The sequence below is a fragment of the Podarcis erhardii genome (assembly GCF_964252035.2).
Source record: "Podarcis erhardii genome assembly, chromosome: 9".
NCBI lineage: Eukaryota > Metazoa > Chordata > Lepidosauria > Squamata > Lacertidae > Podarcis > Podarcis erhardii.
In genome coordinates this window covers 2,690,564-2,704,900 of record NC_138512.1, presented here as the reverse complement: position 1 = coordinate 2,704,900, position 14,337 = coordinate 2,690,564, and the positions used below count along the sequence as shown (strand labels likewise).

The 14,337-nt window shown below is 47.3% G+C and overlaps 2 protein-coding genes across 9 annotated transcripts in view; one reads left to right on the top strand and one right to left on the bottom strand.

Annotated features, from left to right (window-relative positions):
- Positions 1 to 7,912, bottom strand: part of ABLIM2 (actin binding LIM protein family member 2) — a 55,458-nt gene extending 47,546 nt beyond the window's left edge. For all 7 annotated transcript variants that reach the window (XR_014160225.1, XR_014160226.1, XR_014160227.1 and 4 more), the window contains exons 1-2: positions 7,428 to 7,912; positions 1,722 to 1,865 (exon numbers count right to left, since the gene is read on the bottom strand). Coding sequence is in view for 1 of the 7 variants with exons in the window: in XM_081876295.1 (XP_081732421.1) it covers positions 1,722 to 1,865; positions 7,428 to 7,443 (160 nt within the window). In the remaining 6 variants the exon portion in view is untranslated. The remainder of the gene's footprint in view (positions 1 to 1,721; positions 1,866 to 7,427) is intronic.
- A 1,031-nt stretch (positions 7,913 to 8,943) lies between these two features.
- Positions 8,944 to 14,337, top strand: part of SH3TC1 (SH3 domain and tetratricopeptide repeats 1) — a 41,778-nt gene continuing 36,384 nt past the window's right edge. Inside the window, exon 1 of one of the 2 annotated variants that reach the window (XM_081876203.1) lies at positions 8,944 to 9,964. The gene's annotated coding sequence lies outside the window, so the exon portion shown is untranslated. Of the gene's footprint in view, positions 9,965 to 11,256; positions 12,574 to 14,337 lie in introns of those variants that run through there. The other variant, XM_081876205.1, reaches the window with a different exon arrangement.

Below are 14,337 nucleotides of genomic sequence, written 5' to 3'. Positions count from 1 at the left end.
TCACCTTCATCTTCCATTTACGTGAAGATGCCCATTTCCTGGAAATGAAGAGAGTATTCACTAGTGGTCTCTCCAATGGTGCCTTTGTTTTGCAGGCAGCAGGAGTGAGAGAATGGTGCAAATCCATGTGACTTGGCACCCACGTCACATGGAGGAGGATGAAAGACAAGAGCATGCAAGTGCATGACAGTGTCTGGCCATCCTTGCCCCATCTTACAGGAGAGAAGCTGCCCCCCCCCTCGTTTCAGTGGAGGAGAGGAGAATGGCCTCTTCCCCCCCACTTGGAGTTTTGGTACGGCAGCACCAATAAGGGAGATGTTTGTGCTGGTTGTGGGCAACAGAAGCAGGGGTGTTCACCACTGGCAAGAAATATGGGCACCACTCTTAAATGGGGGCGTATCTTTATGGCAACTGTTGGCATGAATTAAATTCTTCCCCTCTCCTCAGCTGCCACAGTCTCAACAGAACATTACACCTAACAGACCAACAATATGGATTTTAAAACATTACTACGTACCATAGACATTTTTAAAAACAAACTACTTAAAATTAGCATCTTTCCCATTCCACACCAAAATACAAATTGAGCCAGCATACAAATTCCATGGAGACTAACTTATTAGAAGTTAAGACAGAAGCCTGTGACCCTCCACATACTGTTGGACTACAACTCCCATCAATCCTGACCATTGGCCAAGCTGGCCGGAGCAGACAGGAGTTGAAACTCCAGCAATATCTGGAGTGTTCTAAGTTGCCCAACCCTGCTGTTATTACCATGTGCCAACTGTGATTTGTCCTTCTGTATATGGAAGGCCAACTCCCACTCTTACCAAGTTGAGCGCAGGGGCCAGTAGTAATATCATTCCAACCTGGAAGATGTGGTGCTATGACCAGTGCCTACTGCTGCTGGCTACTGGATCAAAGGGTTGTGAGGGAATGGTGCCAATGATGAGAGGAGGCCCTACGTGGCGATATTCAGGAGCTGAAAACCTCCGTCTGGGAGAGACACCAGCCGTGGAACCGCACAGGAAAACGGCTGTTTGCTACAACAAATAAGCTGGACCATGTATCAAGGCCAAGCTGGGGCTGTGCGTGAATCCAGGCCTTGACTGAAAAGATTCCATAGCTGGAACCATTAAGTTGTGACCCAGCAGTCAATCAGGCAGAAGTACCACTCTGCAGGGGCAGGGAGTTTAGACAGGGGGAAGCACAAGTAAGGAAAAGATTAAACATTTATCTTAGAGGACCACACTCCTACTCTTCAAAGCTTGAGATGTTAATTAGATTTTTTTACAAAAGTGGTAGACCTTCATCACAGATCTTCTCAATCTGCTCCACTTCTTTTTATCTTCTGTTTAGTTTGCTCTGGTGTATGCATTTGTCCAGTGTGCAGTTTGTTGCCATCGTTGTAAATAAAACAAAATGAAGTGCCAGTTCTCTAATCTTGATAAAAGTGCCATGGGTGTCAGCACAAAATGGCTGCCATGGACAACAACAAAAAGAGGTGCTGGTATTGCATACTGATGTCTCCCATCACAGAAAAAGCACTGCATTTTGCTTAATATCTGAAAGTGCCTTTTTAGACAAGCAAAGTTATTCTAGGATTACAGCATACCAGAAGAGAGCTGGATGTGCATTTCTCTGCCTATCTCAATGATTTTTACACCTCTTTAAGTTTCCATGCCCATACATAGCAGACAATATGAAAAGTAAATTCCTACCTTTGCAAACAAAACATTTAATATGGAAATACTTCTTTTGTACTCTTAGCACCTCTCCTTTGCATGGATTTCCACAATTATTGCAGAGGATTGCAGCACCAGAAGGCTTTTCCAAGTGGCTGTGCACAGCCTGTGGCTGAGAAGCTGCAAGAAAGAAAGAAAGGGTATGCCCGTTAGGACAATGCAAACTTTAACGAGCACGCCCCAATGTGAAAGTGGTGTGACGTCACTGCGGCATGCAAACATGATCCTAGATTAAATATCAGCACATACGATCAAGTACAATACCAGAGAAATTAATGACTTCAAGTGTGAGTATTTAGGAAGCAAATAAAAAAAGATCAATTTTACATGATTTGGTGCGACTTCAGTGCTTATATAGCAAAATCAGATCCCAACAACATACCAGTATTGTCTGCATTTATATGGGATCAACACTCTTCAGAGTACAGATCCATTTGATGAGTACAATGAATTAGACATTTGTGTGCAGCAACAGATCAAATCTCACGTTTATTCTATTTTTAAATTTTGTTTTAATTAATTTATTCATCTGTGTAGTTATGATCAATGGAAGTATTATGGAAAGTGGTTCTGGAATTTTTTCTAGCTGTTTGTAATGATAGATATCTTGTTTTATTTAAGGAAGTTTATTTTGAAAGTAAGAAGGAAAGACTTTACCCTGACCTTTATTCTTTTCTAAAATAGGATTATCAGAACTGCAGGCCACATTCAGACAATTTCCTAAACTATTTTTCATTATTAAATGATATTAAGGGAATACTTCTGACCTTAATTTAAGTCTGTCCCATATTATTCATTTAGAAGTGATTATGTACTTGGTTGATTTCACCACCTTTATGAACACAAACTGAGCATGGATGGTGCCAGGGGAGGCAAGTGCTCCCCCCCCCAAAAAAGGAGCTTGCTCCCCACTTACCCCCTCATTTGCTGGACTCCTGTCATTAACACATAGTGTTATTTTCCTTTCAGGGATCTTAATATGTGGCACACAACACCCCCACCTAGAAATATGCTTTGGCACTTCTGCGCCCCACCCAAAAAAAATTTTTGATGCCGCCACTGAAACAGAGCTGTGTTGTGTCGCTTACCATGCCTTCCTATTGTGTTGCACAGCGAAAAGGATGCTTATGGTGTTGATCATGGGTAGGCAAACTAAGGCCCACAGGCCGGATCAGGTCCAATTGCCTTCTGGAACTGGCCCACGGACGGTCCAGGAATCGCTGTGTGGATCACCAGCGTGCGGGTTCTTTCCCTCTCCCTCACATGGCGGTGGCAGCACCTCCTCCCTCCCTCCCTCCTCCTGGCTTCTCCCCGCCTTGCCTAGAGGAGGAAGGGGGCTGGGCTTTGTTGGTGCCAGCAGCAGCGCTCGAGCAGCCGCCATTTTAAGCAGCCCCTCTCCGGAGCCCTTTCGCACGCCACTCATCATCTCACTGCCACCGCCGCCAGCCCCTGCTGCTCGCAAGACACAGGTAAGCAGCCACCGGGACTCGTGGTGCACTTGCATCATTTTCTTTTTTCAAAATATGATCCGGCCCCCACAAGTGGACCGCTGAAAAAGTTTGCTGAGCTGACCCCTGGTGTTGACGGACAGTACTTTGTTTGCAAGTATTCCTATCTCTTTCCACCAATGACAGCATGTGCAGTGTGTCAAGGGGAAAGATGTCATGAGTGGGTCTCCCCATCTGCCTAAGGAGATTGGCTCCTTTTGTGTCTGGTTGGCTGACCAGGGCTGACCAGTGTGGCTGAACTCTGGGGATATGCTGGAGGGTGATCACACACCCCTAGGTGAAACTTCCCTTCTGGTTTATGCTTGAAGGAGAGCAAATCTAAATGTGGTTGCGCAGTAAATCAATCATTTGATATAACCATGGGATAAAAATTTTGGATCAACCCACGCTAGCTACAAGGGCCAAGAATATCACCCAGAGTGTTCTTCACACGTGGGTTGTGTCCTGCATCTTGGTGCCCTGGAAGACTCCTGGAATCACTGCAGTTTTGTCCAGTGAACAATTTGCAGTGTCTTAACTCTGTGGACAATGATTGCATGCTTTTTGAAAACTTTGTTCACATCAAAACTCAAGGTAACAAAACGCTCCTGAACATTCCAAGCAGTGAGAAAATGAAACAGGCAGAATGAAAAATAAATGGAGTGGCATCACCCCTGTCTCCAAGAAAAGTGAACACTTTGGCTGAACTAAGCAAGCCTTCTTGCGAAGGGAATTCCACAAAGTGCTGCAATGTAGAGGATCCTCACTCTCATTGCAACAAATCACATCTCAGATGCTATAGGGGGCATTTTTCTGCCTGCTGTAACAATTGTAATGCTCTGCTAGATGCTGTATGGTTTTTAACTGTATTTTTCACCTGAATGAAGCTTGCAAGCCACTGTACCACGGACCACAGCAATAAATCACTGAAGTAGAGGATCAACACTTAGACATCAAGCTCTCTTTGAGCAACCAATCACTTTAGATCTGAACTCTTACACTCTATCCATTTTTTCCAGAAATATCTATTAGGTGGTTGAGAAAAATATGTTTTCCCCTTGAAGTGCAAATTACTCCCTTTGACCTTCTGGTTCTCTTTTTGTTGGTTTAGATTAGGCCTGGGCGATGTATTGATACACCACCCAGGACTGCTATGAGGGGCAGACCAAGATGGCGGCTTCACCCGGCGGCTTCCCTCTGCTACCCGCTCCACTTTCAATATTGGGCTGCTGGAAGCAGAGGGACAGCAGCAGCAGCAGTTCCACCTCCGATATACTGCTGTGTGAAGCCAGCATCGTGCTCTGCCCCTCATATCACAGAGGGAGCAGCAAGCTGCATCACCAGGCCGATACAGCTTGTGGCACCTTTGGCTTCTTTAAAGAGCTCCCACCCTCCAGCTGAGCAAGGCCCAATGCCTCGCGCGGCAGGAAAGCTATGCAGGATTACATCTAACGCCCAAATTTTGGCTCGATCATTTCCAGTATTTACTATTTATAAATGGATTTCAAATCCAAGTATTGTATAACACAAATAGCAAACTCTTGAGAGCCAAACGGTAAAAGATAGGAGACGAGCATATAAATGACCTAGAAAATAGTTCCACATTTTATTCAAGGTTTCCAATTTCAAAAATACAGGCTGTTCTCTATTTGAGGGAATTCATTCATCCACAAACACTTGGTCGGTGATGCAAAGTTATGCTCTTGGCCAATAGGAAACTCCTAGATAAACATAACTTCTGTTCCTGCTAATGCAGATGTCAAATGTGACTGCTTGCATTGGGAGACGCAAATACACCCCTTGATGTGTAAATTTCTACTTTCTCTTATTTTACCGCCCTTATTTTAGTGCTATATTATAAACCAGATACAGATAATTGTGGCATTCCAGTTCAAAGTCTGCCAGCTGGATCTTAAGTGTGTTTCCTTAGAAGTGAACAAGCAGTGAAATGTGGCATTTGTTAAATAAACCATGAAGGTACTGAACTGTGTTGGTGCTATCACTGCTATCAGCACCTAATTTTAAGTAGTCAGCACTGCTCTTGGCACATGAGGGTCTTTTAGTGATGCTGAATCTTCTGCAATCAGCAAGAAAGAAGTGAATGTTCCACACATGGCATGCAGCATAAACACTACTTTCCCCACTATACTCCTCCATGCCCATTCCCACTGCAAATGAAGAGTGAAAGGCACACTAGTAGGCCAACACATGTGAATACTCACTTATTATTTTGTTTTTATTTGTTTTTTATTAGCAGACATGCACATTAACATAAAAACAAAGCAGAAAATTAAATAAACTTAAGAAACAACAAGAAGGAACGATGCCATGGGAGCAAGATACAAGCGGATAAGTAATGGAAGCTAGGAGGAAGCTAAGAGTTGAATTTAGCCCTCTATCAGATTGTTGTCCCACCTTTCCTCTAAGGATCTCGGAGCAGCCCTCTCACAAGTTGTTTAGACTGAGAACCAGAAACTGGCCAGAAGTTATCCAGTAAACTTGGTGACAAGGATCTGGGCCTACGTCTCCCTGGTCCAAGTCCAACACCCTACCTGCTTCCAGCGGTTCTCAACCTGTGGGTCAACCTGATGTTGTTGGACTACAACTTCCATCATCCCTGAGCTCTGGCCTTGCTAGCTAAGGGTGATGGGAGTTGTAATTCAACAACATCTGGGGACCCACAGGTGGAGGAAGGCTGCAGACTATACTGCTTCTTCTCCCAAATATCTGATCTGCATAATTTAAAGCTTTTTGAAATGGCGCCACGGGTGCAGATCAGGGAATCGCAACAATACAACCAGGAAAGACAGGCAAAACCATTCAGAAAGGTGGGATTCACTTCTCTGCCAGGTAAAGCAATGGCAAGTTCACACAAGCAGAGGTGTAGCGAGGGGAGGCAAGGGGGACCCACGGCCCTAAGCGCACATTTTTGAGGGGGCGCAATCAGGCACCCCCATGACAACCATGCAGCCCTGGCAGCTGAGATGTGGTGGCAGGTGGGTTGGAGGTGGGAGGAGGCAGCGGGCAAGGAGCCGGTTGGGAGAGGGCTCTGCTCACCATTTGTGCACCCCACCAGCATGTGCCCTCGCCCTGGCCATGCACAAAACTTGCCCCGGCCCAGGTGCTGTCAACCCACACTATGCCATTGTACACAAGGCTGACCTTTAAAGCCCTAAATGGCCTTGGCCCAGTATACCTGAAGGAGCATGTCCACCCCTGTTGTTCAGCCCTGATACTGAGCTCCATCTCTAAGGGCCTTCTGGCAGTTCCCTCACTGCAAGAAATGAGGTCAAAAGGAACCAGGCAGAGGGCCTTCTCGGTGGTGGCACCTGCCCTGTGGAACACCCTCCCATCAAGGAGATCAACAATTACTGTACTGCAAATGACTTTCCATAGACATCTGAAGGCAGCCCTGTATAGTTTTTAATGTGTGATGTTTTACTGTGGTCTTATAATTTGTTGGAAGTCTGTCTGGGGCAACCCAGTCAGATGTGTGAGATGGAAATAATTTATTATTTTTTAAAAAAATTGGACTCAAAAGTCAGGGGCGGGGGAATCCCCCAAAATGGGAGGACACAAAATGCCATGTTTTATCAGCCATGTCATTTGTAAGAAATGGACGTCAATTCCAGAGAAATGGACCAGGGTGGAAGCAGTTAAGAGTGCACGACTCGAGCATCTTCGCCAGCGCTGCCTTCCGCCGCTCACGCGAGCGAGCAGATACCCTCATTTCCATGAAAGTCGACCACCCGCTTTTCCTCCCAGAGGCACCAAGAAGCAGCAATCCAAATGCAGCAAAAATGCTGAAAGCGACACGGCCGCCTGAGCGAGAGCCGAGCGGCAGGGCAGACCAGGCGCTGCATCCTCCGCCTTCCCCGCGCCCCCCAGCCAGCGGCTCGCTCTGCAGCAAAGGCGCCGCGGCGGCCCCGCCCTGAAGCCCAGGAGCCTGGCCGGGGCTGGTCGGGAGGGCCAGGCGGAGAGCGGAGGCGCCCAGCGGGCGCGCCGAGCCGGCAGCCCCCGAGCGACCCTGCCCGCCTCGCCCGGGCGCCCGCCCGCCCGCCCGCCCGCGGAGGATGCTCCGCCGCCTCGCTCCCCGCCCGCCCGCCCGCCCGCCGCATTCTGACGTGACCGGGGCGCCGCCGCCGCGGCGATGGCGCTTTCCTCCGGCGGCCAAGGCAAGCCGCCCTCCGCCTACCTGGGCCGGTGCTCATGGCGCGCCTCTTCCCCGCTGGGTTGCTGCCGTGGCCGCCGGGCTGGCGACGCGGGCATCCCCCGGCAGGCAGGCAGGCAGGCAGGCAGGCAGGCACCTGTGGCGGCGCGGCTGGCCAGGCTCCGGCGGCCGGGGCTCTCCTGCGGCGGGACGAGGCGCCGGCCTCCTGCCTCCTGCCTCCTCCCCGCGGCTGGGCAGGCGCCGAAGGCGGGGCGTGCGGCGGGGCGGAGGCTCCGGGACCGGCGCGCCGCTCTCGCCCGCCGCCGCCGCCGCCGCCGCCCTCCGCAGCGCCTACAGCCCGGCGGGGCCCGAGGAGCCAAGCGCCCGCGGCTGCGGCGGAGACATGTCGCCGGGGAAAGCGGCAGCCGTCGTCGATCCGGCGCCCACTTCTGGCCGCGCGGAGAAGACCTCGCCCCGCCGCGAAACGTGACGGCCAAAGAATTCCTGCAGGCGCTGCGTTTGGGGCGCCCCCCCCCCGCCGCCCGGGACAGCTTCCTTGGGCCGGGCGCTCAAGCCCAGCTCCTTCTTCACTCCTAGATTGTAGAGTTGAAAGGGACCCCCAGGATCATCTAGCCAAACCCCCTCCAAGGCAGGAATCTCAACTACAGTGGTACCTCGGGTTAAGAACTTAATTCGTTCCAGAGGTCCGTTCTTATCCTGAAACTGTTCTTAACCTGAAGCACTATTTGTGGGTTAGCGCAGTCTGTAACCTGAAGCGTATGTAACCTGAGGTACCACTGTAAAGCATCCATGATAGATGGCCAGCCAACCTCAGCTTCAAAAACGCACAGGAAGAAGAGCCTGCCATTTATATGGACAGTTACTGAAATGGGGAATATCTTTGCCAAAAAGGAAGCACGAGGCCAGATATAATGCCATGGTGGGGGGAAGTCTGTCCACTGGCTTTATCTGGGATGGCACAAAGCTTAGTTGACCTGGGGTAACTGATAAACACCTTTGCTTTCCAAACTTTTCATGCTGGCAACACACTTTTTAGACACGCATCATTTTGTGACACATTAATTCGGTTTTACTGGCAAAGCACTTTCCAGAGCCCAGAGAACCCAGAGAAGAGCAGGGAACGTTCGCACAACACACCTACACACTGCAGCCAACACACGTACGTGTTGTGACACACAGTTTGGGAAGCTCTGATGTTGAGAATGCTTGTGCGTCTCAAAGGGAAGAGTCTCCAGGTCATGGAAACGTATGATCTGGGTAAATCAAGTGTCGTTTTGGACATGCACCAAGCCTTCTCCAATACGTTCAGTCCAATATGCTGTGCTGCCTGAGCTGGAACAGCGGATATTCCATCCCTTTGTCGAAGTACACATTACTCACTCAGGGCTGGTTAATTCATTTTGGTACCCGAGGCAGAAAATCCCTCTTGCTCTCTGGCAGAAGAAATATAGCAGTGATGCATTAAATAACTAACAATTTGCTGCTCTTTCGTGGCAACCAAAATCTGCAGAATGAGGCAGACTGCAATCAAAAAAGTTGACAAAAGCAAGTCTCTGGCTGGATTAAAGAAGCGTTTTGGTTAAACGCATTGCAAACTTTGTATGAGAAATCGGGTTAGCAAAAATGGAACTCCACAGCGCCATCTGGTGTCACAGTGTTAGAATGCATAAAGAACGCATAAAGCGCCTTCTCTTTGCCAATGTAGCTGAGTCCTCTGTCCCCTCACATCCTGGCTTCTTTTGGTTACACTTAAGTGTGACAGTAGGGACAGAGTGGAGCAGAACACTGGGAATATTATCTATTTAACATGTTGATGACTTGATACCTGTTGTGGTGGACAATGGCTTGTCGACAGTTGAGCACTGTTTAGCTGTTATTCCACCTTTCCCTCAAATATGATCAGCATTCTCCACTACCTCACATATTTGAATATTTGAACCTTTATAGGCCCATGACCACAAGTAGAAGGGGGAGGCCCTGCATATTACCCTCTAACACCTCCAGAGTCTAAAATTATCAAACTTTGCTTCTGCACATTCTGTGCATATGGAACAGGATCCATGTTATATATGCTGTTATATTCCAGGGCCAGATAAGAGACTAGCAGGCCCATTTTGCACATGTTGAAGTTTCCAGACTGTTTCAAAAAGTGTTCCCATGTAGAGAGCGTTGTGGGAATCTAGTCCAGAGGAGGGTGGAGGCCCAACTTCTATAGGAAAAGCTGCATAAGAACATAAGGAGAGCCTGCTGGATCAGGCCCATGGCCCAAGCACCCTGTTCTCACAGTGACTGAACAGTTGTCTGTGGCAAACCAAGCAGGATTCGACCATGAGGACACTCGCCCCCCTCCTGTGGTTTCCACCTGCAACCGGCCACAGCCTCCAAAAGGCACTCTGTGTTTCTGCCAATTCCACCAGCACATCCAGGGAAGACCCTTCGGTGCCATACCTGTAGATGCACACCTGGCACTTCATCAGAAGTGTAACCATTCGCAGAGCACAGCGATATCCTCCCCCAGATTGTCAGAACCGCTAATAGATAGCATCTCTGCCTTATCAAAAGTAAGTTTCAGTATGTTCACCCACCCAATCCATTTCTAAATAGATTTTGAGTTCTTAGACGTAATATATATTCCTAAATTTGTACAATGACTATGCTGAAAGGCTATTTTAAGCAAGATTCTGGGTGCTTTATTAAGAACTTGGTGTCTGAATCATCTCACTCAGGAGGAACAAAACCTTTTCTGTTGTTCCCTACGCTAAGTCGCTGGGGTGGGGAGATAATAGTGGCCTTTTGTGTGAAAGGACCTGTGAACTTGGTTCTGGGCTGATCGCTAATTCCTGGGCTCAGCGGCACCCTGTCCCTTGCATCCGTCTACCTGTTCCGACGACTATTTTGCACCTGGTTCTAGCTGATGGACATGAAAGCCAAATCAGATTCCTCTAGCCTGAAGTTTTCTCCCCCTGCTCTGCACATTGTAGTAGTGTGGTGCAGTTGTCAGAGTGTTGGACTAGGGCTTGGGAGACCAGAGTTCTAGTCCCCATACTCTGCCATGAAGCTCACTGGGTGACCATGGGCCAGACATCGCCTCTAAACCTAGCCTACCTCACAGGGCTGTTGTGGGGATGAAATGGGGAGGGGCAGAACCGTCTCCACTACCTGGAGCTCCCTGAGGGGAAAAAGTGGGATTTTAATCAATTAATTAAATGCACAGGAAATGACCATGTGGATTATCCTATAGAGTTCTCTTGGATAGACATACCTATATCTAGTCTGAATGCTTGTTGCTTTGCGTTGGGATCGGAAACTAAAACGTGACTTTCTGTCAAGCTGGTGATAGAGTAAACGAGGGAATGTGTAGGTTTGACATGTAAATCTGCATCACAAGCTGCATTATTTAGATTCTATTTTCTTGCTGGAATTGTGAATACGGACCAAATATTGGGCTGGCAATGAGCAGTCTTGAGATATTCCTTTGACCTTTGTAGACATTGCTTTATTATGGCCATGTTTGTCAACCAGTTTATAATAATCCCATTACTTTAAAATCCTTAGTGATCAGAAATTTGTTCCGAACCGTGTACAGGAGTGGCTATACTTTGATTTATGGTCCTGAAGAATGCCATGTGGCAGAAATAGCCAGCTGTCTTTGAAGACAATGAAAAAACATTCCTCCTCCCAGATCTGGAAAATAACTGTCATGAGCTATTCATAATGATCCTCTGAGGGACTATTAACACCATAACATTTATTTGTTCTGGAAAACACCAAGAGACATCCAGTGACAGCTTTAAGGCATTCAGTGATAACAACTCAGAGAGGTATGAGGTCATCCTTTTTTAAGTTTCATTCTCGCAAGTTCTGGATTATTAGTAGCTGTCTTACTGCTGGGTTTAAATAGTGTTTAAAATGGTTGCTATTCTATTCTAAAATTATAGTATTCTATTGAAGTTTTGCATTGCAAGTCTATATTTTTATGTGAGCTGCCTTAGGAGAGCTTTTTGCCTTGAAAGATGGCTTAGAAATATTTAAAATAACAGGAACAAAATATTTCTGGAGCTTCCAAACAGCCCACAGCAGCTGCTTAAAGGGAAAGTGTATCCAGTGGACATGCTATTACCTCCCTCAAATTCTCCGACCAAGTTCTCACCACGACGTCTTAATTTTTATGACTGTAAAATACAGTTTGGACTACAGCTTTGTGGAGACACTTGACTTCTGCAGATGGGTGTCTTTCTCTCCCCATCTTGGATTATGGTCATAAGCAGTGAGTGAACCTAAGGCTGCCACATTTTCACCAGCTCAGTTACTGTTCAGATTGTGATTAAACACATAGGGTTCAGGCCAGTAAAAGAAAAAGCTGGTAGCCGTATTCCAGCCCCCCCCCACACTGCAGGTTTTTGGTTTGCTTTCTTTTAAGGACATTTACTTTGACTGCCTTCGTACCCTCCAAAGCTACAATGCACGTGGGACACCAACAATGGCAGGTGTATCTTCCATCTAATAACATTTTGCCAGACACCTGCAGTTAACATTTAGCTCATTAGTTCAGGCCAATAACTGGAATTCAGTCCGCTTCTGGCTCTTGGTCCTCTGCCTTCTGCCCCCCCCCCACTCCCAGATGCCCGGCTCCTGCAACCATCCACTGACATGCTTAGAGGCCTTCTCCAGCTGCTTAGCCTGTTTTTGCCTTGATCCTCGCACATATCTGCTTTCAAACCCACTGCTTACTCCGTTTCCCACTTCCTTCTGCAACTCCACTCCATTTGGGGCCCCTATGTTGATTTAGTTATCTGGAATTTCCCAAGTGTAACAGGGTCTGTGTCTTGCTTCCCTTCCTGGGCTTCTTTAACACTCCAGCCACAGTGGCCACAAAGCATCCTCATGTTCCCACATGAAGATTTGTACCTCAGAGAGCTTTGCTTGAAATCAGTAGATTCCCTTTCAACATAGCAATGGTTAGCAGAGATGAATACTGTACAATCTTTCCTGCATAGAAAGAACATGAGTGATGGGCCAAGGGAAAGACTGAAGGTGCCAGAACAGGGAATACTGTCGTATGGAGTCTGCATTACCCTTTAAATTCACCCACCTGCCCAATTTACTGGCTGAAGCCTCCCATTATTGGCCTTCTCACAGCTGGATTGCTTTGCTTTGCCTCCCCTGTCAGGTGAGTGTCTCCATCTCTCTCTGTGACTCAAGCTTTCAGGATTCTGTTCTCTGCATTAGGTGCCAGATATACAAGGACAAAGCATTTAGTTAATATTTTACTTTGGAACTAAGGCTTTAATCCTAACCCCATTTACCTGGCAAGAAACCCCACCAAATTCACTAGGGTTTACTTATGAGCAAGGATTGTCCTGTAAGGCCCTAAAAATGAAGAAATAAAATAGGGTATCATTGGGGTGGGAGTTAAACTAATATTTCTGTGACTATGAATTAGCTATTTTTAATTATCCCTACATTTATGAAGTCAAGAGGCAATGTTTTCTTATTATGTGTGTGTATGTATGTATGTTTGGTAATTGTTTGATAATTTAACTTCATGCTGTTACTCTTGTAGTTTGGTTTTAAACTGAGGTGCATGTTATTTACTCTTTCTCTGCTAGGGAATTCATGTTTTTGTTTTTAAATAATTTTATTTTGTACTTTTAGATTTTTTTGGAGGAGTAAGTTCAGTCTGTGTCAGGGTCATTGGGTCCTCTTCTGAGATAATTAACTGTCTTTCAGAGTTGATAATTAATGTTTGATTTCATATTCTTTATAAGATGTTATAATTGCTCTAAGGCTTCAGCCGCAGGGAAAAGCCAAGTGAGTAAAATATGGTAATTGCACATCAACTGCTTTTTAGCCTTTAAAGTGTTCCTCCTTTCACAATTAAACAAACAAACAAACAAACAAACAAACAAACAAACACCGTTAACACAAGATGTGAAGATAGAAAGCTGGCAAGGAAACAAGTTGGGGGCATATATGATGTGTTTGGTCTTCTTCCTGTTGGGCTGCTCCAGTGTTAGCTGGCTTTTTCTGGATTTGAACACCATTTATTCTCTTGCAAATAATCAGCTGGTTGTTGTTGTTTAGTCGTTTAGTCGTGTCCGACTCTTTGTGACCCCCTGGACCAGAGCACGCCAGGAGGAGGCGAGTAGTTTTGAAACGATGAGGGGAACTGCCTCAAGACATCTTGCTGGCTGAGACAACAGGCAAGATGGCAGCCAGTTTGTTAAGGGTTGCTTAGAGCAGGGGTCAGCAAACTTACCACACCTCGGGCCAGTGTCTCCAGCGCCAATTGCATGGCGGGCCGGAGGGTGGGGGAGCGTGTGCCCACATGCATGCACACACCCTATTTCTGGCACACTTCCGGGTTGGAGGAGCACCAGAAAAAGCTTGTGCACATGTGCACGGGCCTCCTCCGACTCGGATGTGCACCGGAAATAACACGCGTGTGCAAATAACACTTGCGCATAAGCTATTTCTGGTGCTCCTCCAACCCCGAAGTGGGAAGCCGCACAGTGCAGCACTGGTAAAACCGAGCAAGCAGCAGGGGTCACTGCAGGCCGGATAAACGAATCCCTCGGGCCTTATCTGGCCCGCGGGCCTTAGTTTGGGGACCCCTGGCTTAGAGTTTACCTCACAGTGCCCAGGATGTGGGGTTTTTTTGGGGGGGGCTATTGTGCTTTAAAAGTATAGTGTGTACACAGCCTTTCTTTGACAGTGGGAATAGGACAGCATCTTTCACTGCGCTTGAGGGCAGCAAACTAGCATAGCAGGGAGGGCCCATGGCATATAGCACTCCCTCCTCCAATACTCTTTAGCTGCCGCTCTTTAGTACCTCTCACCTGAGATGGCTGCCTCTCTCTGACTAGCACCTGGGAACAAGAAGCAGGAGAGCTATTGTTTACATGTCCTACTTGTGAGTTTCGTCAAAACATAT